We start from the raw sequence: 26,857 nt of genomic DNA, 5'->3' as shown, positions 1-26,857 counted from the left end.
TACATTCCGCACTTTTATACATCCGGACACGCTCTAACTTGATCGTCGGAGGTGGAACTCCATCCAACCGGAATTTCCGTGGTTTTGCAGGTACAGACGGTCGACGCGCATTCTTGGAATTGTAACTCTCCCAAGGGACTCCGAAAACCCCGAAACATTTGGCGCCGTCTGTGGGGAGAGTACTTCTAAGATGGCATCCAAAGAGTCTGTACCGCCTGCAGAAGGCAAACGGCCTACGAGCGAAGCTGAGGTTCACACGGACCAAGACAGTGGTGACGACCTTGAGGTCGGCACCTATGTGGCCCTAGACGGGTCATTCAGAAAAAGACGCACCCGTTCCAAGGAAACAAGGGAACGGGGCAAAGACCTAGCTGGTCCAAGCAACCCTATCGTCAAGCCGGCTGGGACAACCCAAGCGGCAGAGGGTGCTGCCCTCTTTACAAGAGACGAACTCATGAAATTCATGACGAGTTTCAAAGGGGAAATCAATGACCTGATAAATAAGTCAATTAGCACCAACAAGGGTCGGTCAGCCAAGAGGCCTACTCCTCATCCTAAACCAAAGGGGGCGGATGGGCCCATGATTGACCTGTCAAAACTCTGTTTTCCTGAATCAGGGAAAAGGAAGGCCATCCGACAAGTTCAGCCGAATGGATAAAAAAGGACTTACTCAGATGCCCAGATGTTAATCCAACAGAAAAGAAGTCAGCAACTGTCTGAGTAAGCCTTAATGTAGACTTATCCAGACAGTTTCCAGAATACTTCAATGAAGTGATCGGAAACAAACCGAGAGAGTCAGTCACGCGGCATGTCCGCACGTACTGGCCCTCAAATTATCCAGTCGGCTCTGTATGTGCCGCAACAGCCATACATGCCATATGGATCACCATACTTGCAGCCGACCTTCTTTGGGGGTTAGGCGGCACAAAATGTCCAGCCCATGGACTGGTAGCTGCAGCTGGTAAACCTTGGGGAAAAGCCGTCGGCATTCTCTAGGGAGATAACCGAGGCGGCTCAGCCGGCCAAGGTTAAGAACGTGTTGGTTGGTACCTATGACAGTACCACCAACCCGGAAGACCACCTAATGACTTACACCAATCTCATGTAGTTACAGGGGTTGGATGACGCCGCTTGGTGTCGATGCTTCCCGGCTACGTTGAAGGGCATAGCCCAACGATGGTTAGGCAATCTGCTAGCCAGGTGCATCAACAACTTCAAGACGTTGGCATACCTGTTCGCGTCCAACTTCTCAATGAACATCCTAGCCAAAAAGACAAGTCTTGACTTGGGAGCTATTCGGCAGGGAGATAGAGAAGGGCTAAGGTCCTATGTCAGGCGGTTCAATCTGATGAGAATTCAGATTCAAGGGCTGTCTGACGAAGTTACCTACACAGACTTCTTCAAGGGTCTGAAAGACGGGTTGACTTTCAAATTTGACTTAGTTAGAAAGAGGGTGGCAACCCTCCAAGAAGCTCTGATGGAAGCCGAAGCCTATATACAGGCGACAGAGCTTTGTGCCATCAAGCAGTTGTCAGACCCTAAAAAGTCCGACAAAAAAGAGAGCCGGTTAGCTCAGTCGGCCAAAAAAGAAGAGAGCAAGAAAAGAAAAGAAGTCTAGGTGGCGGATCATTCTGGTTAGCCGTCCCAGAAGAAAAAGAAAGAGTTGAAGCTGTACGTCCCAAAGTACGAATTCAACAAGGAATGTTCTTCCATCCTCATGGAGATTAAAGACATGTTGACTATTAAGAAACCGGCTGCAATGAAAAGTCCCATCAAAAGCCGGGACAAGAGCAAGTACTGTCATTTCCATGAGGATATAGGCCATGACACCAATGGCTGCTATAGCCTCAGGAGGTTATTGGACCGTCTTGCTGGTGAGGGGGCTTTGAAGTCCTACATACTGAAGTCCAAGGGTAACCCCAAAACAAATAGTGGACAACCGTCCAAGAAGCCTGATAACCTTGCTATAAGCTCTGACAATGATGAAGAGCAAATCTTTAATATAGCAGGCGGTTTCGTGGGAGGGGGTCCTACAATCCGAGGCACCAAGGACAACATTAGAAAGCTGGAGGTCAACTTAGTGGATGATGGCCTGGCGTCGAAAGACACCTTCCTTGAGGTCATTATTTCTGAGAAAGACCGGGTCAAGGTCAGGCGGCCTCATGTTGACCCCATAGTCATCGAATACAAGGTTTCCAGCCAACGAGTGGGCCAGATCCATATCGATACCGGGAGCTTGTCTGACCTTATCAGCTATCGGTGCTTGGCGAAGCTCAAGTACAAGCCTAGCAGCATGCATAAAGTCTCTCACCCCTCAGTTGGTTTTGGGGGAGGGGTAGTGCATCCGGTGGGGAGGATTAACCTACCCATCTGGCTAGGAGAAAAGGGAGAGGGACGGCACATGGTCGTCAAGTTCTTGGTGGTCGAGGAATTGACCGCCTATAATCTGATTTTGGGCCGTCCAACCCTCAACAAGTCCAAGACAGTCATCATCCAATCCCTCATGCTGATCAAATTTGAGAGGGACGATGGGTTAGTGGGTTCCCTGAATGAGGATCAGAAGACGACAAGGGAGTGCTATCTTTTAGACGTCAAGCGTACTGTGGCTGAAGCTGGCCAAGGCGAGGATCCTGTTGACCTTGATGACTTCAAGGAAGCCGTGCCTGCTCCTAAAGCAGCCGACAAAAAGGGAAAGGACCACGTGGTGGCCGTAAAAAAAGAGAAGCAATAGCAATCACTGATCGGAGAACGGTCAGATGATTTCCGTCCCAGCCAGTTTGTGAAAATATTGACATTGTTCTAGATGACAGTCGTCCGAAACGAACCGTTAAAGTGGTGATGGTTGCTTTTGTTAAGTTGGGGGCAGATTTGCACCAGCTGCTGAAAGAATTTAAAGATATTTTTGCCTTTGAAGTGGAAGAGATGCCAGGCATCAGCCCGGATCTTGCTGTCCATAAACTCGCCGTGGATCCAAAAAAGAAGCCGGTGAGGCAAAAGAAAAGGAATCATGGCATAGAAAGATCTCAGGCTGCAATCGTCGAAGTCAAGAAGCTGATGGATGTCGGGTTCATTCGGCAATGCTACTACCCGAATTGGGTAGCAAACGTGGTCCTTGTTAAAAAGCCGAATGGTATCTGGCGTATGTGTGTTGATTACATATATCTAAACAAGGCATGTCCAAAGGATAGCTATCCACTTCCAAAGATCGACAGTCTGGTCGACTCTACAGCCGGTCATGCCTTGATGAGCTTTATGGACGCCTATTTAGGCTTCCATCAGATACCCTTGTGGAAAGAAGATCAAGAGAAGACGACATTCAAGGGTTATTCTGTTATACGGTGATGCCGTTAGGGCTAAAGAATGCGCCTGCTACCCTCCAATGAATGATTAATACAGTCTTCATTAATCAAATTGGGAGGAATGTAGAGGTGTACATTGATGACATGATAGTCAAATCCAAGCTACAGACGGATCACCTCCCTGATATTCGAGAAACCTTCACCACACTCATGCGGCACAAGATCATGCTTAATCCGAAGAAGTGTGTCTTTGGTGTTGAGTTTGGGAATTTTCTCGGATTTTTGATTGATCAAAGGGGGATAGAGGCCAACCCGAAAAAGGTACAGGCGGTAATTGACATGAAGTCACCTCGCACATTCAAGGAAGTTCAAAAACTTACCGGTTGTCTGGCGGCATTGGGGAGATTCCTCAGCCGGTCAGGTGACAAGTGCCTTTACTTCTTCCAGACAATAAAAAAGAAGACTAGATTTGAATGGGGGGAAAATGTTGAGGCGGTATTCCAGAAATTGAAAGAGCACCTCCACTCATTGCCACGGCTAGTTAGCCCTCTAGCAGGAGAGGTTCTCTATATGTATTTGACCGTCTCAGATCGTGCCTTCAGTGCCATTCTCCTAGCCGAGAGAGATAGCATTCAGCCCCCGGTCTATTTCATTAGCCATGTTCTTTGGAATACTGAGCTGCGGTACCCCTTGGTTGAAAAATTTGGCCTTTCTCTTTTCATGGCAATCAAGAAGTTGAAACCATACTTCTTGGCACATCCGGTGATGGTCTACACAGACCAACCCCTCAAGCGGCCAATGACAACCTTGGAGTCATCCGGTAGAATTCTCAAATGGGCTATTAAAATGAAAAGTATGGAAATAACCTTCGAACCTCGAAAGGCAGTGAAGGGTTGATATACACGTTTTATACATATGTTTTTCCCGACTTTTCGCTACATTCTTGTATAGTTTTAGGCTCTTTAGAGCCACTTTCCGCTAACATTCTCTTCTCTAGTGTGTTCGATGCATTTTCATAAGTTTTATAGGAACTTAGAGTTTCCCGGATGATTCGGACACGTTTTGAGCGATATTGGAGATGTTGGTGAACAAGGATGTAAAACTGAGCTGAACAAGAATCGATCCTTGAAGAATAAGAAGCGAAAATTAGATTTTATAACTGTGCCCGATCGGGCTCAGCGTGCCCGGTCAGATCGGGCACATAAGGGAGTGTTGGCTGACACTAATGTTGAAGCAAAGAAGCTATTCTAAGCTCTTCTGCCATGCGTCCGATCGGGCAGGCCTCGCCCGGTTGGACTGGGCGCGTGGAGGTTGGAGGCGTTCAAGATTATGAAGATCAGCAAAGCAGCCAGGGTAGACGTTGTGCCTCGCGCCCGATCGGGTGCTACCTGCCCGGTTGGAACGGGCGCAGAGGAAGTTTAGAGAAGAAAGCAGCGCTGTTGTTTATACCATGTGCCCGATCGGGCATGTCAATCCCGGTCAAACCGGGCACAGTTGTGCGCAACTTCGAATTCTAATTTTATTATTTTTAGGTCATTAAGGGTATAAATACCCAGTGTAATTTTCATTAGTGGATTATTCAGATTTTCCTTAAGTCCTCTTTCTCTCTCTAGAACTTTAGTTTTATTCCTTTTAGCAATTTAACTCTTAGGTTAGATTTGGGTATTGTTGATTAACAATTTGAGTAATTTCAATTGAAGCATCATCGGTATTCATCTCTATTCCTTTCTCTTTCAATTATTTATGCTTTTCAATCATGTTTTCTATAATTATGATTGTTATTACTTTCTTCAATATGTGTGAGTAGATTTCTTATTCCAAGATCTAGGGTAGCCCACTTATGATTGATGCATGAATTAATTCCTTAAATTCTCTAATAACCATTGTAATTGTCTATGCTAAATTGATTGTGATTATGCCAATGCTATATTTGAGATAATTAGTATTGTTATTATTCCATTGTTTCTATCACAACGAGAGTTGGATTTTAATGGAATTGAGTAAATCGATTTAGGATTTGAAATTCAACATGAGAATAGTTGAACGGATAATTGGGAATTGAAGTAAAGTGTTTAATGTCTCTAATTTGCATGATACCATGAGAATAGGCTTGATTGTGGGTTAGGGAAGCCATTGATACTCGAGAGAGGTCCTTGGTATTTGTTAGGGTTTGCTTTTCCCCGTGTTAATTGGAATTGTATGTTAGGGGTAGATATATAATTGCATCAATCGTAATTGTGGTGATACTTGATCTTGGATGTTTTAGCTTATTGGTTCATTATATTTGTTTGATTTATTCTAGTTTTCCATACATTAGCTCTTAGTTTATTCCACCATTGATTGATTCTTTCTTAGTGATTACTTGAGTCTAGATAATTTAGGTGAGCCTTAGTCTCTTGGGATTCGACCTTTACTTGCCTGACTACATGGTTAGGAGGAATAGTTAGGTTATTTTTGTTAGGTACGCGACACGCCTATCAAATTTTGGCGCCGTTGCCGGGGACTAACGGTTTCATTTGATTATTTGTGATTCGTTTTTGCTAAGCTTTATTCGTTGCTTCGGCTATTTTCTCTTGTGTTTTTGATATTCTTTCTCTAGTTTTCTTGTTGCATGCCCACACGACGCTCAGGGTCAGAAGATCTTGAACCATTTGACTCTGAGATCGAGGAAACTATAAGGAGAAGGAGAACAAGGAATCGACGTAGGAGAAACATGGAAGATGTTACGAAATCCCTTTTGGAGTACCATATTCCTGATATGACTACCAGACTCCTATCTAGCATTGTCAGGCCACCTGTGACGGCTCAGCACTTCGAGCTTAAGCCCCAATTCATTCAATTTATCTCCAATGATTCATTCGCAGGCCTACCGCATGATTGTCCGGTAAGTCATAGTGATAGTTTTCTGGAGAAATGTGACACAATGAAAATGAATGGTGTAACAGATGATGCTATTAGACTTCGCCTTTTCCCTTTCTCATTGCGGGATAGGGCAAAGGAGTGGTTGAGAGATGAAGGCACTGGCTCGTTCGACACATGGGACAAGCTAGTGAAGGCCTTTTCAGTGAAGTTTCTAGGATAAGAGAAGACTGCTAGGTTGAGGAACGAGCTATCCACCTTCCGACAGTCAGATGACGAGTCTCTCTATGAGGCTTGGAGGAGATTCAAGAGGCTACAGAGACAATGCCCTCATCATGGCATCCTAGAGTGGATGTTAATCCAAACATTCTACAATGGGTTGACTCATGAATTTCGCATATACATAGATGCTGCATCCGGAGGTTCGGTCATGACCAAGAATCCAACGGAAGCCAGGGAACTAATAGAAAAAATGGCGGCCGACGATAACTACCATCCAGGAGGTCGTCAGAATGTGAAAAAAGGAGGTAAACTTGATGTAGATGCTTTGAGTATGTTAACCAGTTCTGTGCAGGCACTAACAAGAAGGTTTGATAAGCTCCAAGCTAGATCTTCTACTAGCCCACAGGAGGTTTGTCAGTTGTGTAATGTGCACAGCCATATTGCACCCGATTACCCACAGAACTCGAGTGAGATGTCAATTGAACAGGAAAATGCTTTCTACTCTTCAAATTCCAAAAAGCCCTATGATCCCTAATCTAATTCTTACAATGAAGGTTGGAAACACCATCCCAACTTCTCCTACAAGAACACCCAAGCACAACAAAATCCACCACCACAATCACCCAACAACTACAACCAACCACCACTCGGTTTCCAACAAAGACAACCTATGAACCAATAACCAGTGCAACCACTCCCCCGAAAATCTAGCCTTGAGTTGATGATGGAGAGTTTCATTACCACAACCAATAATGCCATCCAAAAACAGGGCACTATGCCATCCAACAGTTGCAAACCTAGAGTAAGCTCATGGAAAACCAAATAAGCCAACTTGCTCATCAAGTTTGTCAATCTTTAAAGACTCCAGGGACTTTTCCGGGCTAGACAGGGCAACCTCAAAAAGGCCACATGAATGTTGTTACTTTGAGGAATGGAAAGCAATTGGAAGATCCTCCTATCAAGGAGCCATCAAAGGAGGTCGTTGAAGAAGTAGGTGAAGGTGAGAAGGAGATTCACAATGCTAAGGTCGAGGATGAAGCAAAGGATGAAACTCCAAAGCCACTTGCTCCATATGTGCCTAAAGTTCCTTTTCCTCAAAGGTTAGCCCAAGCTAAACTTCAGAAAAAGTACGGTAAATTTCTTGATATTCTTAAAAAGCTTCATATAAATATTTCGTTTTTAGATGCTATATCCGAAATGCCTTCATATGCTAAATTTTTAAAGGATATTCTTTCTAACAAGAAAAAGTTGGAAGAGAATGCTACAGTTGCTTTGAATGCAGAGTGCAGTGCTATTTTGCAGAACACTCTACCTAAGAAATTAGGTGATCCAGGTAGTTATTCAATTCCAGTGAAGCTTGGAGATATTGAAATCAACAGGGCACTATGCGATCTTGGTGCAAGTGTAAGTCTCATGTCGCTGTCCATCTGTAAGAAGCTACAAATGGGTGAACTCAAACCCACAAGCATATCCTTGCAACTTGCAGATAGGTCAGTCAAATTTCCTTTGGGTGTGCTTGAGGATGTACCTCTTCGTGTAGGTAAATTTTTCATTCCTTGTGATTTTGTTGTGATGGAAATGGAGGAAGATGTGGATGTTCCAATTATACTTGGTAGACCTTTCTTAGCTACTGCGGGTGCAATCATTGACATGAAGAAGGGTAAGATTACTTTTGAAGTAGGTGATGAAAAATTGGAATACTCACTTTTGAATGTTATGGGTACTCCCTCTATGGGAGACACTGTTTGTCAGGTTGATGTACTTGACGAGTTGCAGAGTGAGCAGCTTCCTTTGAGCAAACCAGATGACGCACTTGAACAAGTGCTAGTAGGAAAGGATGATGGTGATGGAGATTGGGAAGCAAGAGAATATGCCAGGCTACTTGAAGAAGCAAAGGCCAACCCAATCGCTAATCCAATCAGAGAAACACTTAGTGCAGTGAGTATTGGGGAGAGTACTAAGCCTCCCGAGGTAGAGTTGAAACCTGTCCCTTCTAATTTAAAATATGCATATCTTGGTCCTAATAATTCATACCCTGTTATTGTTAATGCTGAACTCAAGGACACAGAATTGGAGCAATTGCTCAATGTTCTAAGAACATATAAAAGTGTAATTGGGTACACCATTGATGATATTAAGGGTATTAACCCTTCTTTTTGTATGCATAAAATTATTCTTGAAAATGATCATGCCTCTTCTGTAGAACCTCAAAGAAGACTTAATCCAAATATGGTGGAGGTAGTGAAAAAAGAGGTTCTAAAATTGCTTGCTGCAGGAATAATCTACCCTATCTCTGATAGTAAGTGGGTTAGCCCTGTACAAGTAGTACCAAAGAAGGGAGGTATGACCGTTGTCAAGAATGAAAAGGGTGAGCCTGTGGCTACTAGGACTGTTATAGGGTGGCGAATGTGTATAGATTATAGGAAATTAAATAAGGCCACCCTTAAGGATCATTTCGCCTTACTCTTTATTGATCAAATGCTTGAAAGGTTGGCAAAGCATTCCTTTTTCTGTTACTTGGATGGATATTCTGGTTTCTTCCAAATCCCCATCCGTCCTTGTGACCAGGAAAAGACTACTTTCACATGTCCATATGGCACTTTTGCATATCGCAGGATGCCATTTGGATTATGTAATGCCCCTGCCACTTTTCAAAGATGTATGATGGCAATTTTCTTAGGACTCATAGAAAATTCTATGGAAGTATTTATGGATGATTTCTCTGTCTATGGAACATCTTTTGATGTATGCCTTGAAAGTTTGAAAAAAGTGCTCCAAAGATGTAAAGAAGTCAATCTGATTCTAAACTGGGAAAAATGCCATTTTATGGTGCAACAGGGAATTGTTTTAGGTCATGTTGTATCAAACTAGGGTATTGAAGTTGATAAGGCTAAGATAGAGTTCATAGAGCGTTTACCCCCTCCGAACTCTGTTAAAGGAGTTCGAAGTTTCCTTGGTCATGCAGGTTTTTACCGTCGTTTTATTAAGGATTTTTTGAAAATCGTTCGACCTCTAACTGAGCTCTTAGCTAAGGATGTTCCTTTTGTTTTCTCTGATGCTTGTCTTGAGGCTTTCAACAGGTTGAAGGAAGCTTTGATCACTGCTCCTGTCAAGCTACCCCCTAGATTGGAGCCTGCCGTTCGAAATAATGTGTGATGCTAGTGACTATGCAGTAGGAGCCGTCTTGGGGCAAAGGAAGGAGAAAAAGCTTCATGCCGTTTATTATGCTAGCAAAACTCTTAGTTCTGCTCAAATGAATTATGCCACAACTGAAAAAGAGATGCTAGCTTTAATATATGCAATTGACAAATTTCATTCTTACTTGGTTGGCTCTAAGGTTATTATTCATACAGATCATGCAGCATTGAGGTACTTGACGACCAAAACCCATGAAAAGCCTAGGTTGATTCGATGGATTCTTCAACTATAGGATCATGACATAGAGATCAAGGATACAAAAGGGACGGAGAATGTTGTTGCAGATCATCTCTCCCGTCTTCTCCTTGACCCTGAGGATGGGGACGATACTCCTTTCGATGATTCTTTCCCTGTAGAGCATTTACTAGCTTTATTGCAAACTGAATCACCTTGGTATGCTGACTTGGCTAATTTCCTCTTTACAGGTACAATGCCTCATGGCTACTCCTCTCAACAAAGGAAGAAATTCCTTTCTGAAGCAAGGAGATATTTCTGGGATGATCCGTTCCTGTACAAACAATGCGCAGATTCTATGATTCGAAGATGTATTCTAGAAATTGAGGTAAATTATATAATTTCTCGTTGCCATGACTTACCCTGTGGTGGACATGCAGGCCCTTCGAAGACAATTGCAAAAATCTTGCAATGTGGATTTTATTGGCCTACAATGTTCAAGGATACATACGCCTATGTCAAGGCCTGTGATAGATGTCAACGGACTGGTACAATATCCAAGAGGAACGAGATGCCACTCAACAACATACTCGAGGTCAAGTTGTTTGACGTGTGGGGGATAGACTTCATGGGACCATTCCCTGCCTCCTATGGAAACCGATATATTCTAGTGGCCGTTGACTACGTCTCAAAATGGGTTGAAGCAATTTCTACTCCAACTAATGATGCTCGTGTGGTAAGTAAGTTTTTCAAGAAAGTCATTTTCCCTCATTTTGGTGTACCACGTGTGTTGATTAGTGAAAGGGGAACACACTTCCTGGAGCATCGATTTGAAGCAATGTTGAAAAAATATGGGGTGCAACATAGGCTTGGAATTGGCTATCACCCTCAAACAAGTGGCCAAGTCGAGGTATCCAACCGAGAGATCAAGTCCATTATAGAGAAAATAGTTGCCAGAACAAGGAAAGATTGGTCCGTGAAGTTAGATGATGCATTATGGGCGTACTGAACGGCTTTCAAAACGCCAATTGGAACAACCCCATATAGACTTGTCTACGGGAAAGCATGCCACCTGCCCGTTGAGCTAGAACATCGAGCATTTTGGGCCATCAAAAGCTTGAATTTCGATGCCAAGGCAGCGGGAGAAAATAGACTGTTACAACTCAATGAACTAGATGAGCTTCGTCTCGAAGCTTATGAAAGTTCAAAGCTATATAAAGAGAAAAAAAAAGGTGGCATGACAAAAACCTTGTGAGGAGAGAGTTCAAGGAAGGAGATTAAGTCCTTCTTTTCAATTCTAGGTTCAGATTATTTCCAGGAAAGCTTCGGTCTAGGTGGTCGGGTCCATTCAAGATCAAGAAGGTGTATCCCTATGGCACTGCAGAGTTAGAAAATGCAAGAGGAGAGCCCTTCAAGGTCAATGGGAAAAGAGTAAAGCATTACCGAGTTGGTGACCCCATCGACGAAGGAGTGGACATCACACTCTCTTCCCCATCACCGATCCAATGAGTATCATCATGGTCAAGCTAAAGATTTTAAAAACAAGCGCTTTCGGGAGGCAACCCGCTTTTTCGTATAATTTCTCTTAATTTTTTTTTTATCTCTTTGAGTGTTTTTATGAAGTTATGCGTTGCGTCTCTTATTTTTCAGGGAACATCAGCATATAGGAGGAGCGAGACGCTAAGATAGTTCATCATAAGTTGAAAACAAAGCATTTTGCTCGATGCTCGATCAAACCGGGCAAGGCCAGCCTAATGGGGCGCGAGCAACAACGTTGAAAGAAGCAAGTGAAGATTGGAAATCCTCTCCGCCCGATCAGACCGGGTAGCACCTGCCCGATCGGGCGCGAGAGGAACTTGGAGGAAGAAGCTGCATTTTTTTTTGGCTAAGTACTTTCACCCCTTATGCCCGATCAGACCGAGCAGCTATCGCCTGATCGGGCACAGGTGGTTGAAAATTCCAGAATTCTAAAAAAAAAAATTAAAAAAATGAGAGAACAATATGCTGCCCGATTAGACCGGGCCTTACTAGCCCGATCGGGTGCGAATAGCAGCAGGTACGTAGCGTACAGGGCAGGAAACAAGCTGACTTTACTTTCCTCCGCCCGATCAGACCGGGCAGCATCCGCCCGATCGGGCGCGTAAAAAAAAATGCGAATTTCATGCCTTCTAAACCCGATTTTGCTCTTCCCTTCCTCATTTCTTCTTTCACCTTGAATCATCTTCTACTCTTTCTCTCTCTAAAAACCCCTCAATTCTCAAACCCTAACTCCTCCAATCCACATAAATCTCCATAAATCCTTACTCAAAACTAAAAATCTCTTCATCTTTCATCCTCCTTGTTCACTTTCTAGCTTCCACAACCATTTTCTCACCCAAAATTACCTTCTCACAAAAACCCCATTCTCAAACCCTAGAGAGAGAAACTTTCAATCATCATCCATGGCTTCATTCTTCACAAGGAAAAGGACTAGAGGAGCACAAGCACAACCACAATTGGACTTGGAGAGCATACCAGCGTACCTGAACATCCAATTTGTTCTCGAGTTCCCGAACCAAAAGACGAGGTTGCTTGAGCTTCAACATCGAAATGTAATTCCTACTCGGTTCATAGACCGAGCTCTTCTTGCTAGGTTAGGTATTGATAATGAATGTTGTACTTTATTCTCTAGACTTGGCATGACACAATTATTTAACATGATTCATTACACTTTCGAAGACATAACTCTTGAATTCCTTAGTTCTTTTGATGTAGTAAAGGGTAGAGACGGTTTGGTAACACATGTTGTATATAGATTGATGAATAGATCACACCGCCTTACCCTAGATGGTTTTGGTAGGAATTTTGGCCTCCCCTCAACGGGTTTGATTGTACAACCCGATAGTTTCACCTCGGGGGAGTTGTGGTTGGCTATTACGGGAGAGAATATAGACTCAATGCAACACGCTCGTGCCCATAAAATCCATCAACCGGCCCTTAGGATGTGGACTAGGTCATCGGGGTGGACTATTTTTGGTAGAATTGAGCCTAATAACGTTCGGGCGGATGAGATTGCCATCCTAGGTAGTTACCTTAGGTTGGGAGATGAGGGAGAGGGGTTTAGGATGAATATAGCTCACTTATTTGCCCTCCATCTTAGGAAACAAGGGGCGACCTTCACCACCCTCAAACCAAATGGTTCCCGAACCGACATCCCGATTGTCTTAGGTGGCTTAGTTACCCACCTAGCGGTTAAGGAGGGCTTCGTAGAAGCCCAAAACCGACCTGTGCCAGGCCCCATCACCTTGGACCAGCACTACCTCACCACCACCGGCTGGTTGTCGGTGGAATACGGTAGTTATAGCTGGCTTAGGTGGATCATCGATGTGAGATACTCTAGTCATCGATTCTTGAAATATACATGGTTGGTCTCGTGTGACGATTGATTAGGTGGATCGACGGTTTGAGTAATTAGATTGGTTTGCTAGGATGTATGCTTGTTTGATTTTCGATATTGAGTCGTGTGCTATATTCGCATTATGGGGTGAAGTATGTTGTTTGGTTGTTGATTATTGTTGATTGCCTTGCTTGAGGACAAGCAAGAGTTTAGCTTAGGGGAATTCGATATACACGTTTTATACATATGTTTTTCCCGACTTTTCACTACAATCTTGTATAGTTTTAGGCTCTTTAAAGCCACTTTCCGCTAACATTCTCTTCTCTAGTGTGTTCGGTGCATTTTCATAAGTTTTATAGGAACTTGGAGTTTCCCGGATGATTCGGACACGTTTTGAGCGATATTAGAGATGTTGGTGAACAAGGATGTAAAACCAAGCTGAACAAGAATCGATCCTTGAAGAACAAGAAGCGAAAAGTAGATTTTATAATTGTGCCCGATCGGGCTCAGCATGCCCAGTCAGATCGGGCACAGAAGGGAGTGTTGGCTGACACTAATGTTGAAGCAAAGAAGCTATACTAAGCTCTTATGCCACGCGCCTGATCAGGCAGGCCTCGCCCGGTTGGATCGGGCGCGTGGAGGCTGGAGGCGTTCAAGATTATGAAGATCATCAAGGCAGCCAGGGTAGACGTTGTGCCTCGCGCCCGATCGGGTGCTACCTGCTTGGTCGTATCGGGCGCAGAGGAAGTTCAGAGAAGAAAGCAGCGCTGTTGTTTATACCATGTGCCCGATCTGGCATGTCAATCCCAATCAAACCGGGCACAGTTGTGCACAACTCCGAATTCTAATTTTATTATTTTTAGGTCATTAAGGGTATAAATACCCAGTGTAATTTTCATTAGTGGATTATTCAGATTTTCCTTTAGTCCTCTTTCTCTCTCTAAAACTTTAGTTTTATTCCTTTTAGCAATTTAACTCTTAGGTTAGATTTGGGTATTGTTGATTAACAATTTGAGTAATTTCAATTGAAGCATCATTGGTATTCATCTCTATTCATTTCTCTTTCAATTATTTATGCTTTTCAATCATGTTTTCTATAATTATGATTGTTATTACTTTCTTCAATATGTGTGAGTAGATTTCTTATTCCAAGATCTAGGGTAGCCCAATTATGATTGATGTATGAATTAATTCTTTAAATTCTCTAATAACCATTGTAATTGTCTATGCTAAATTGATTGTGATTATGCCAATGCTATATTAGAGATAATTAGTATTGTTATTATTCCATTGTTTATATCACAACGAGAGTTGGATTTTAACGGAATTGAGTAAATCGATTTAGGATTTGAAATTCAACATGAGAATAGTTGAACGGATAATTGGGAATTGGAGTAAAGTGTTTAATGTCTCTAATTTGCATGATACCATGAGAATAGGCTTGATTGTGGGTTAGGGAAGCCATTGATACTCGAGAGAGGTCCTTGGTATTTGTTAGGGTTTGCTTTTCCCCGTGTTAATTGGAATTGTATTTTAGGGGTAGATATATTATTGCATCGATCGTAATTGTGGTGATACTTGATGTTGGATGTTTTAGCTTATTGATTCATTATATTCGTTTGATTTATTCTAGTTTTCCATACATTAGCTCTTAGTTTATTCCACCATTGATTGATTCTTGCTTAGTGATTACTTGAGTCTAGATAATTTAGGTGAGCCTTTCTCTCTTGGGATTCGACCCTTACTTGCCCGACTAAATAGTTAGGAGGAATAGTTAGGTTATTTTTGTTAGGTACGCGACACGCCTATCAAGGGTCAGGCGTTCACCGACTTCATTATAGAAATGACAAGGCTAGCTCAGTCGGACAATGTTGATCAGGTCTGGAATGTATATGTAGACGGGAGCTCTACTATGAATGGCTGTGGTGCAAGCGTAATTTGCAAGTCTCCGGAAGGGGACAAGTATGAATATGCACTACGGTTCAAGTTCTAAGCCTTGAATAATGAGGCGGAGTATGAGGCTCTGCTAGCCGGTATCCACATGTGTAAGGCGGCAGGGGCAAAGAAAGTTGACGCCTGTTCTGATTCACAGTTGATCGTTAGCCAATACCATGGTGACTACGAAGCCACTCATCCAGCTATGATCAAATATCTACAGGAGGTAAAAAAACGAGGCCGGGACACTTGATGAATTTCATCTAAGTCAGGTGCCCAGGTTAGAAAATAATCGGACGGATGCACTGTCTAAGTTAGCATCATTCGCCTCTTGTGATACGCCTAGGTCAGTCTTTTGGGAAGTCATGGAAAAAAGAAGCATTGAACTGATCCCATTGGAGTTCTTGACCGAAGCTTGACTTGGATGGATGCCATTCGGGCTTATCTGGAAGACGACACTCTGCCAGATACACCTTCAAAAGTGGCTGCATTGAAGAAGCGAGTCGCAAGTTTTGAGATCCACAATGGAGAACTCTCCAACAAGGGTTACCTCCAGCCGCTTCTGAAGTGTGTTATCCCAGAAAGGGGAAAGAAGTTCTAGGGGATCTGCACTCAGGCTTTTGTGCATCACATCTAGGCGGCAGAACTCTAGCAAAAAGGGTCAGGCGGCAGGGCTATTTTTGGCCCACTCTTGAGGTAGACGCCATGGAAATAGTGAAGAAGTGTGATAAGTGTCAAAGATTTTGCAAGCTCATACACCGTCCGACCACTAATTTGACGGCTATCTACAGCCCGGTTCATTTGCAAAATAAGGCATGGACATCTTGGGTCCATATACGCCTACTACAGGCGGACGAAGGTACATCCTTGTTGCTGTAGATTACTTCACCAAATGAGTTAAGGCAGAGGCGGTCAAGGGCATTAAGATAAAGGATGTCATCTCCTTCATTTTGAGAAACATAATCACCCGGTTTGGGGTACCTATGTCAATGGTCTTTGACAATGGCCCTCAATTTGAGACGCCTACCCTCAAGAGCTGGTTGGGAGATCAATGGGTCTCATATTGTTTTGCATTAGTCGGCCGTCCCCAAGCAAACGACAAAGTTGAAGCCTTCAACAAACTCATCTCAGACAACCTTAAAAAGAAAATTGAAAGAGCCGGCGGTCTGTGGGCTGATGAGTTGCCTCATGTCATATGAGCCATCAGAACAACTGAAAAAGGGGCAACCGGTGAAACCCCGTTTCTCATGACATACGACACCGAAGCCGTCCTACCTAGTGAACATTATGAGCCTACATTTCAAATCATGCTTTATGATGAAGAGGCTAATTGGGAGGCCATGAGTCTAGCGTTGGATTCACTGTCGGAGCGCAGGGGCAATGATGCCTTGCGTCATGAGATATACCGTCTGAGAATGACGAGAGCCTACAACAAAAGAGTGCACAAACAACCCTTAAAGGTGAGGGACTTTGTGTTACGAAAAGTGGAGGCAACCGGAAGGGCCAATGAGCAGGGAAAGCTGACCCCAAACTGGGAAGGCCCCTACCGGATTTTTGAAGAAGTTAGAGGCAGCACCTACCGCCTGGAAACTCCAGACGGAAGGCAGCTAGCCACAACCTGGAACGTAGATAACTTGAAAAAGTACTACTTCTAAGGACTTGTAAATCTTTAAAAATAGGGTATATTAATAAAAAGATGCTTTATTTATGCTTTCTTGTACAAAGTCCCATCTGTGCAATGCACAACCGGGCTTACGTCTTCTCTATCTTGAGTAGAAATAAGCTAAGTATCAAACTTAGCAGCTATTTATAAGGCCAATGGCCGGATAGTTTTCAAACCGCCTGCTACAACATGAATAGGCAACCGGCGACGCCCGTTTGGGTGAATTCGTCGAAGAGAGCATCTCCCATTTAGGTGGTACATTGTTCTATAAATTATAACTCAAGCGGCTTTAACCGACTCTCAAGGTTAATGATAACTCACGACCATTTAAATAATCAATTGAAACCTAGATACAACCGGTCGTTGCGTCAAAGCAACACAAATGGTAACTGATATCTTGGTCAAATATAACCGGTCTTTGCCCAAAGGCACTACAGCAGGTTACAAACCCAAATAAAGCAAGGTCAAAACCTTAGAAGTTAATTCATAACCAAGTTATGATGCCTACGCCCGACCAATGGCTGCCGGCATCCTAAGAAACGGCGATGGCAAATACCCAAGGGGTAACTCGCAGTCGATTAAACGAATAATCCAGGTTGGCCCTAGCCAGCACCGTATGCTAATCCAACTTGGAACAATTCTACTTTTAATATGGTCAAAGACCGCCTGTCTATCCGTCTGGATGCTTGATTGGACGGCTGCCTGCTTATGGTTAGGCAATTCCAAGCAAATAGCCGTCCAAGGGCAGGTATAGCCAATGCATCCGGCATATCGCATGCGCTAAGTCACTTGGAAAAAATTAACAGATTTGTACGAGCATACGTAAAACTGCAAAAATTGAAGCAAATTATATCAAGGAAAACCGACACAGTCGGCAAATTCTATTAATTCAATATCATTTTCAGCCGAAACTACGTCCGTGGAAAAGAAGTACATAAAATACTCGGCTCGTAGGCCGGAGATAGAAAAAGAAACAATCAAGTCACTGTTGCTGGCAACGCTGAGACGTCTGGCCCTGGCCAGATGGAGGAGCGTCTTAAGTTTGCTGGGGTTGAGCTTTATTAGCCTCACCCGGCGCTCGTTCTTCTGCCTGCTCCTCCTCTTCTTCCTCGGCAATGCCGGCCTATTCTTCAAAGGGAGCCGGCTTCTCTGTTCCGATGACCTGAGCATAGAACACCTCAGTGGCGTACTTGTACCGCAGGTCAAAGAAAGCCTAGTCGGTGTCCGGGTGGATAAGGGACCAGACCATCTTCATGTGCGCTCTACAGTCGCGCTCATTCTCAAAGATCAGCCGGTCTTGCTCGGCTGCCAGCTTTTCCTTGTGGTCCGCCTAAGTCTAGGCCAGCTTATTCTTTAGGCGATTGACGTTTGACCGCAGCTCAGCGTTCTCCTTTTCTGCATCCCCTAGCGCCTTGACATCGGCCTGAAGGTTTTTCACTTGCAGCTCAAAATCAGCCGCCTTCTTGTTAGCCGTCTCAGCAGCAGCCGTGAGCTCCTTGATTTTTTCCTCTTGTTTCATCTCCCGACTTTTAATTTGTATTTCATTCATTAAGGTGTTGTATTGAGTAACATCAATAAGGTCAGTCGCCCGCTTATTGGAATCTCTTACCTCCTCCTGCTTCTTCCTCAAGGGAACCTTGAAGTCGTTTACTCTTAACATCACCTGAAAAACCAGCCGGAAAAGGGTTAATCTCTCAATTATGCTACAACCGGAAAAAGAGTAAAATTGTACAAAAGCACCCCAACCGGCAAATTACCTCAGCGAGCAGTGAGTTGATGCGGTCAATGTTGACTTGGTGCACACCCGGCACCGCCTCCTTTTCGGACCGGGTGAGGGTCCTCAGAATCCTCTTGGCATATTGTTTGAGGTCAGGCCAACGAGAAGAGGCATTTGCATCAACAGATTTATTTGTTAAGTATTGAGCATAAGCGACACCTACATTCTGCCGGCTGCCTGAAGAATCCCCTGATTGGGAATCTTGGGACTTGACTCGTATAGGCCCAAGTGGCTAGGGGGGATCAAATCTGAGAGCCATATCTTCATTTTCAGGCTGAGGGGTCATCCCACCCCTAGCCGCATTGGAACCGAACGCTACAACAAGCAGCCGGCTTAAGGGAGTTTCAAGCTCCCTTGTCTCAACCTCAGCCGACCCTGTGCTTAGGCCAAGGTCTTTCAGGCTCTTGCCTGCTGAGGTGGGCCTCTCAGATACAGGCGGCCTGCCGGAAGAGGTAGGGGCAGCCGGAGTCCTCCTAGACTTGTTAGGAGGCTAGGAGGGCTCCTCGCTTGGTCTTTTCAGCATCTTGGTTAGGGAGCGAGGAACATTCTTGCTCCTCGTTTGAAAAAGAAACAAAGCAATCGGTTAATATCAGAAATAACATCAAACTATACAGACGGTAATACCATCCGGAGCTTACCCCATCATCCTTGGCCGCCAGTTGGGCCCTTTTCTTCTGTAACTGATCCTTTTGGATCTGAGTAGTTGATTTAGCGGGTGTTTTCTCTTGAGGCACCATCTCTAATCCTTTCTCTTCCAAGAAGAAAATCAAAAAGTCAAAATCCATTCAAGTATGATACAGACAGAACGCCTCGTCCTTTAGCCAGTCCGGATGGGGGACCCAGTTCTTAGGGACTATGAATTCAGTCCCATCATCCAGAGGAAGGAAGGTCTTCTTGAAGAGCCCTGTCTCCATTATTTGCGCCCAAGCCTCCTATGGTACTCCAGGAAGGGCGCATTTCTTTCCAAGGAGAGCCGGGTGTTATTGTTGTAACGCAACCATGGTTTAGGTGTAACGATGGGGAAGAAACTAAGTAAAACTTGCTCTTCCAACTACTCCATTTTGATGGCTTGTCAATCATCATCATGTATTCCCGATGCGTGGTAAATGTATACCACGTATTCCAGCCGCCTGGGGCACGACTGAGATAGTGCATATGTGCAAACGCCTCCGAGCTAGGCGTTATGTCCTGCATCTCGCAGGCAGCAAAATATCCTAATATATTCACCCAAGAATTGGGTGTTAACTGCAAAATGCCAAGGTTGTAGCCTCTTAGAATGGATTATATTGTATTATGGAGGGGGAATCGGAGGCCGACTTTGAATGCCACCTCTTAACAGCCGAAATAGTTGTTTACATGATCAAGGTCGTCATCCCAGACGACGGTTGCCTCTACAGGCGGCACCACAATTTCCCATCCTTTCCCTACCGGACGCTTTTGTAAAAATTCGGGTAAGGTGGCGTTGAGAGTGACCACATTCCTGACGGTCATGTGCGCCTCTGTTGGATTATTGATGGAGGGCCATTTATATGCCTCCTCATCCTCTTTGGGGGCATCCGGTTCCATGGTAGAATCTGAAGAGTCTAATTGTTGGACGGTTTATTCACCGCCTGCACCCAGATGGTCGTAATGTACAATGTTAGCCGTAGCTTCGGCTGAGCCGTTTGACTGGTATTCGGGGTCTACAGTCGTCCGTCTCGTCTGAGCCATTCTGTCCCGCACATAAACAGAGACGGTCGGATTCGCAGAAGAGTAAGGGTGGTCCAAACACCCCCAAACGACATCCCTAGTCCTAGACTCAGCCGTATCCGGTGACCGGCTGAAAACTGTCCTAGGCCGTGCCGTGTGTGTGGGGTGAGTCCATTATTCTTTACAAGCTATACAACCGGAAAAACTCAAAAAAGTTGCAAGGGGTAGAGACGATACCTTGAAGATCCTTTGAGTGTGGAGAAAGTAGGCTATCTGGATCAGTAGCTGGAAATCTTTGTATTTCTTGCTAAATACCCAGACGGTTAACCGGATGTACGCTCTTCAAGAGCAATTGAAAATTATTGAACAACCCAACCGTTCCTCTAAAGTATTGCTTGATGATACCTTAGACGGTTGACCGGTTGTGGGTGTATTGAAAGCAAAGGGAACCAGTCTAAAGACCCCCAGACGGTAGACCGACTGTGGGTATATTGAAGGATAGGGGGATGGCAAAAGAACCTCATGCGGTTTAGCAAGTTTTGAATGATGAGCACTCAGACGGTGACCGGTTGAATGAGGAGAAAGAAGACGGTTGTGCAAGAACTAGCAGCTGGTATCATATCGCTCTTTCTCAGAAAAATTTCTCAACAAAAATTTGCAAAGTATGAAAATGAGAGGAGGGGGTCCGTACTTATAGAGGACCCCAGAAGGAAAACCGTCACCTTCCTAAGTTCAAATTCAAAAAAAAAAAAAAGAGAAGAGAGAGAAGGAGACGAAACATCACCTTCTCAGAGCATAACACCTGTCACAGGTGCCACATGGCAAGCCATGTCACACCTGTGAAGGGAAAATGTTTAGGGTAAAAATACTCAGTCCACGTGGATCAATCGCGTGCTGACACGTGTCATCATCAGAAAGGTTATGAGGGAACCAACCCTCTGGTGACACGTGACGCTCTAACCTGTGAAAGGAGAACTGATCTCCTCTCACTATAAATAGAGGATAATCCTCATTTATTACATATTCATAAATATAAACAAAAAACCCGAGCAATATTAATTGCATCATTCCCTCGAAATCCGAGAGAAAAACCTTTACATTTTGCACATTTATACTGAAAGGAATGGTGTCCTTCCAACAAGTGTATTATTCTGATAGAGGGTTCAAAATTATCATGAAGCTAATTCTTCAGTGAGATCAAGTGATCGAAATTCCTGGGTGGAGGCTACTTCCAATCTGTAATATTAGTGATGAACAATTAATATTACAACTTTGTCTTGACTTAACCCTTTGGGTTGAACCCAAACGAACTGCCGATCCGAAGGATTTGATGAGTCACTAGAGTATTACGAACACATACGTTAGTATTGAACCTAGGGCGTCGAGACTGAGTGTCGCAAAATCAACAAGCAACAAGTTGGAGCAAAGCCATAGCATCAAATTGGCCTAGCCATGTGGTTGCTAGGCTAGCTCAAGCTAGCATACACCTAGTCTGCTAGGCGCTGGCGCTAGGTGTTTAGGGTAAAAATACCCTATGCCAAGTGGCCTAGTGGCATGATGACACGTGGCAGCCCACAAGAGGCCCATCGGGATCCAATCGGATGCTGACTCGTGGTATTGTATCCCCATTGGGGAGCAGATCTTCATCTGCTATAAATAGAGGAAATTCCTCATTTATTGATTCATAAATACAAACACAAAATTCGAGCAATATTAATTGCAGAATCTCTCTGAATCAGTGAGAAAAACCCATTTACTTTCCACACTTTTACCCATCCGGAATCATTCTAACTTGATCGTCAAAGGCGGAATTCCACCCAACCGGAGTTTCGTGGTTTTGCAGGTACGGACGTCAAGCGCGCATACTCAGGATTGTATATCTCCCGAGGGACTCCAAAAACACCCAAAACATTTGGCACCGTCTGTGGGGAGAGTACTTCTAAGATGGCATCCGACACTATACCGCCTGTAGAAGGCAGGCGGCCTATGGTTGAACCTGAGGTCCATACGAACTATGATAGTGGTGACGACTATGAGGTCGACACCTATGTGGCCCCAGGCGGGTCATTTCGATCAAGGCGCACCCGTTCCAAAGAAAAGAAGGAACGGGGCCAAGACAAAGCTGGTCCTAGCAACCCAGGCGGCAAGCACGCTGGGCAACCCCAGGAGGCGGAGGGCACAACCCCCGTCACTAGAGAGGAGCTCGTGAAATTCATGACGAGTTTCAAAGGGGAAATAAAGGACATAATTAAGAAGTCAACTGGCTCAAACAAGGGTCAGTCGGCAAAGAAGCCTTGTCCCTCCAGGAAGAAGCAGATCAAAGACCGGGTGCCTACTCCTTACCCCAAACCTAAGGAGACGGATGGGCCCCTGATCGACCTCTCAAAACTTCGTTTTCCTGAATCAGGGCAAAGGAAGGCCATCCGGCAAGTTCAGCCTGATGGGTCAAAAAAGACTTTCTCTAACGCCCGGATGTTCATCCAGGAGAAGAGAAGTTAGTAAATATCTAGGTCGGCCTCGACGTAAACTTACCCATACAGTTTCCGCAATACTTCAATGAAGCATTCGGAGACACATCAAAGGAGTCAGTTATGCGGCATGTCCGCACGTACTAGCCCTTACATCATCCAGTCGGTTTCGTATGTGCCCCAACAGCCATACATGCCGTATGGATCACCATATATGCAGCCGTCCCCCTTTAGGGGTTAGGCGGCACATCAGGTCTAGCCCATGGACTGGCAGCTTCGGCTGCTCAACCTTGGGGAACAGTCGTCGGTGTTCTTCAGTGAGATAACCGAGGCGACACAGCCGGCCAAGGTTAAAAATGTGTTGGTTGGTACCTATGACGGTACCACCAACCCAGAAGACCACCTAATGGCATACAACAACCTCATTTACCTACAGGGGTTGGATGTTTATGCCTGGTGCCGATGCTTCCCGGCCACATTGAAGGGCATAGCCAAATGATGGTTTGGCAACCTACCAGCCGGGTGCATCAACAGCTTCAAGACCCTTGCATACTTGTTCGCGTCCAACTTCTCTATGAACATCCTTGCCAAAAAGACAAGTCTTGACCTAGGGGCTATCCAGCAGGGAGACAAGGAGGGACTACAGTCCTATGTCAGACGGTTCAATCTGATGAGAATTTAGATTTAAGTGGCTGTCTGATGAAGTTGCATACACAGACTTCTTTAAGGGTCTGAAGGATGGGTCGACCTTCAAGTTCGACCTAGTCCGCAAGAGGGTGGCTACCCTCCAAGAGGCTTTGATGGAAGTCGAAGCCTATATACAGGTGACGGAACTCTGTGCCATCAAGTAATCGTCGGAGCCAAGGAGGTCCGACAAGAAAGACAGCCGACCTGCCCAGCCGGCCAAAAAAGAAGTGGGCAAGAAAAGAAAAGAAATCTGGGTGGCGGATCGCTCTTGTCAGCCGTCCCAGAAGAACCGTACGTCCCTAAGTACGAGTTCAATAAGGACTGCTATAACATCCCCATGGAGATCAAAGACCGGTTAACTCTTGAAAAACCGGCTGCTATGAAGAGTTCAATCAAGAACCGTGACAAAAGCAAGTACTGTCACTTCCATGAGGACGTTGGCCATGACACCAATGGTTGCTATAGCCTCAGGCGGCTATTGGACCGTCTGGATGACGAGGGGGCTCTGAAGTCCTACTTGGTGATGTCCAAGGGTAACCTTTAACTCAACAATGGACAACCGTCAAAGAAGTCGGCTGTGTGTTCTGATACTGATGAAGAGCACATCTTCACCATAGCAGGCGGCTTCGTAGGCAGAGGTCCTACCATCTAGGGTACCAAGGATAACACCCGAAAACTATCCAACCCAGAGGATGAGGGCCAAACGTCGAAAGACACCTTCCCTGAGGTCTTCATCTCTGAGAAGGATCGGGGTACGGTCAAGCGGCCCCATGATGACCCCATCGTCATCGAATGCAAGGTTGCCAATCAACGAGTTAGCCAGATCTTAATTGATACCGGCAGCTCCTTTGACCTGATCAGCTACTAGTGCTTGACAAAGCTCAAGTACAAGCTTAGCAGCATGCACAAGGCTCCTCACCCCCTAGTCAGCTTTGGGGGAGGAGTAGTGCATCCGGTGGGGAGGATTGACCTACCTATCCGGCTAGGAGAAAAGGGAGAAGGGCGACACATGGTTGTCAAATTCTTGGTGGTCGAGGAATTGACCGCCTACAATCTCATTCTGGGTCGTCCTACCCTCAACGAGTCCAAGTCAGTCATCATCCCATCCCTCATGATGATTAAGTTTGAGAGGGATGACGGGTCAGTCGGTTCCATGCGCGGGGACCAGAAGATGGCTAGGGAGTGCTACCTCTTAGACGTAAAGCCGACTGCTATAGCAGCCGGACATACTGAGGATTTAGTCGACCTTGATGACGAAGAAGCCACACTTGCTCCCAAAGAAGCCGGTAAAAAGAGAAAGGCGGGCCAAATGGCCCCTGTCAAAAAAGAAAAACAATAGCAATAACTGACAAGGGAAAGGTCGGATGACTTCCGACCCCAGCCAGCAGGTGAGAGCATTGATGTCGTTCTAGACGGCAGCTGGCCCAACAGAACCGTCAAAGTTGGGACGGTTTCTTTTGAAAAGTTGGGAGAAAATTTGCTCCAACTTCTGAAAGAGTTCAAAGACATATTTGCCTTTGAAGTGGAGGAGATGCCAAGTGTAAGCCCGGATCTAGCCGTCCACAAACTCGCCGTTGATCCCAAAAAGAAGCCGGTTAGGCAAAATAAGAGGGATCATAGTGAGGAAAATCTCAAGCGGCTGCTGCCGAGTTCAAAAAACTGTTAGATGCCGGGTTCATTCGGCAATGCTACTACCCGGATTAGGTAGCCAACATTGTTCTTGTCAAGAAACCGAATGGTATCTGGCAGATGTGTATAGACTATACAGATTTGAAGAAGGCATGTTCAAAGGATAGCTATCCACTTCCAAAGATCGACAGCCTAGTCGACTCTACAGCCAGGCATGCGTTAATGAGTTTCATGGACGCTTACTCGGGCTTCCATCAGATACCTCTATGGAAAAAAGGTCAAGAAAAGATGGCCTTCGTCACTAATCAGGGGTTGTATTGCTACACGGTGATGCCGTTTTGGTTGAAGAATGGGCCTGCTACTTTCCAACGAATGATTAACACGATTTTCATCATTCAAATCGGAAGGAACGTAGAGCCGTATATTGATTACATGATAGTCAAATCTAAGCTACAGGCGGATCACCTAGCCGACCTCCGAGAAACCTTCACCACCCTCAAGCGGCATAAGGTCATGCTTAATCCCAAAAAGTGTGTCTTTGGTGTTTAGTCTGGGAAGTTTCTTGGATTTCTAATTGATCAAAGAGGCATAGAGGCCAATCCGGAAAAAGTACAGGCGGTAATTGACATGCAGTCATCCCGCACTGTCAGGGAAGCCTAGAAACGTACCGGTTGCCTGGCGGCATTAGGAAGATTCCTCAGCCGGTCAGGCGACAAGTGCCTCTACTTCTTCCAAGCAATCAGGAAGAAGTCTAGATTTGAATGGGGAGAGGAAGCTTAGGCGGCATTTCAGAGGTTAAAATAACACTTGCACTCTTTGCCAAGACTAGTGAGTCCCCTGCCTCAAGAGGTTCTCTACATGTACCTAGCCGTCTCAGATCACTCCCTTAGTGATGTTCTTCTTGCTGAGAGAGACGGCAAACAACCATATACTTAGAAATGCTGAGCTCCGGTACCCAATGATTGAAAAATTTGGGCTGGCCCTTTACAAAGAAATCAAGCGGTTGAAGCCCTACTTTTTGGCTCATCCGGTGATTGTCTATACTGATCAGCCACTCAAGCGTCCAATGACTACTATAGAGTCATCCGACAGAATGATCAAGTGGGCTGTTGAAATGCAAAGCCTGGAGATAAGTTTCGAACCTAGGCGGGCAGTGAAAGGTCAGGCGTTTGCCGTCTTCATTGTTGAAATGACTAGGCCGACAAAGCTGGATAATACTGATTAGGTTTGGAAGTTATTCGTAGACAGAAGTTCTACGATGAACGGCTGTGTTGCAGGCGTAATTTGTAAATCTCCGGAAGGGGATACATATGAATATGCACTGCGGTTCAAGTTTCAAGCTTCAAATAATGAAGCTGCGTATGAGGCCCTGCTAGCCAGTATACGCATGTGTAAGGCGACAGGGGCAAGAAAAGCTGACGCCTGCTCTGATTCTCAATTGATCGTTAGCCAATTCAATGGTGACTACGAGGCCACCCATCCGGCAATGATTAAGTAGCTGCAGACGGTCAAAGAGGAGGCTGGGACACTTGATGAATTTCATTTAAGTCAGGTGCCCCGGTCAGAGAACAATCAGGCGGATGCATTGTCCAAACTGGCCTCATCTTCCACTTGTGATACGCCTAGGTCAGTCTTTTGGGAGGTCATGGAAAAAAGAAGCATTGAACATGATCCCATTGGATTTCTGGACCAAAGCTATACCTGGATGGACCCCATCCAGGATTATTTGGTAGACGGCACTATGCCGGATGCCCCTTCAGAGGCGGTAGCATTGAAGAAGCGATCTTTAAGCTTCAAAATGTACAAGGGGGAGCTCTTAAAAAAAGGTTACCTCCAGCCATTGTTGAAGTGTGTTACCCCTAAAAGGGGAAAAGAGGTACT

At 44.9% G+C, this 26,857-nt stretch overlaps 1 protein-coding gene across 1 annotated transcript; it reads left to right on the top strand.

Moving 5' to 3' along the window:
• Positions 1–7,289: 7,289 nt before the first annotated feature.
• On the top strand, positions 7,290–9,536 carry LOC110716877. The gene is made up of 2 exons (XM_021895529.1): positions 7,290–8,618; positions 9,252–9,536. Exons 1-2 carry the CDS (start codon positions 7,290–7,292, stop codon positions 9,534–9,536), a joined length of 1,614 nt encoding a protein of 537 aa, XP_021751221.1.
• Positions 9,537–26,857: the final 17,321 nt, after the last annotated feature.

This window comes from Chenopodium quinoa, unplaced genomic scaffold, assembly GCF_001683475.1.
Source record: "Chenopodium quinoa cultivar QQ74 unplaced genomic scaffold, ASM168347v1, whole genome shotgun sequence".
In the NCBI taxonomy this organism is placed as follows: domain Eukaryota; kingdom Viridiplantae; phylum Streptophyta; class Magnoliopsida; order Caryophyllales; family Amaranthaceae; genus Chenopodium; species Chenopodium quinoa.
This window is presented reverse-complemented; position numbering and strand designations above follow the sequence as displayed.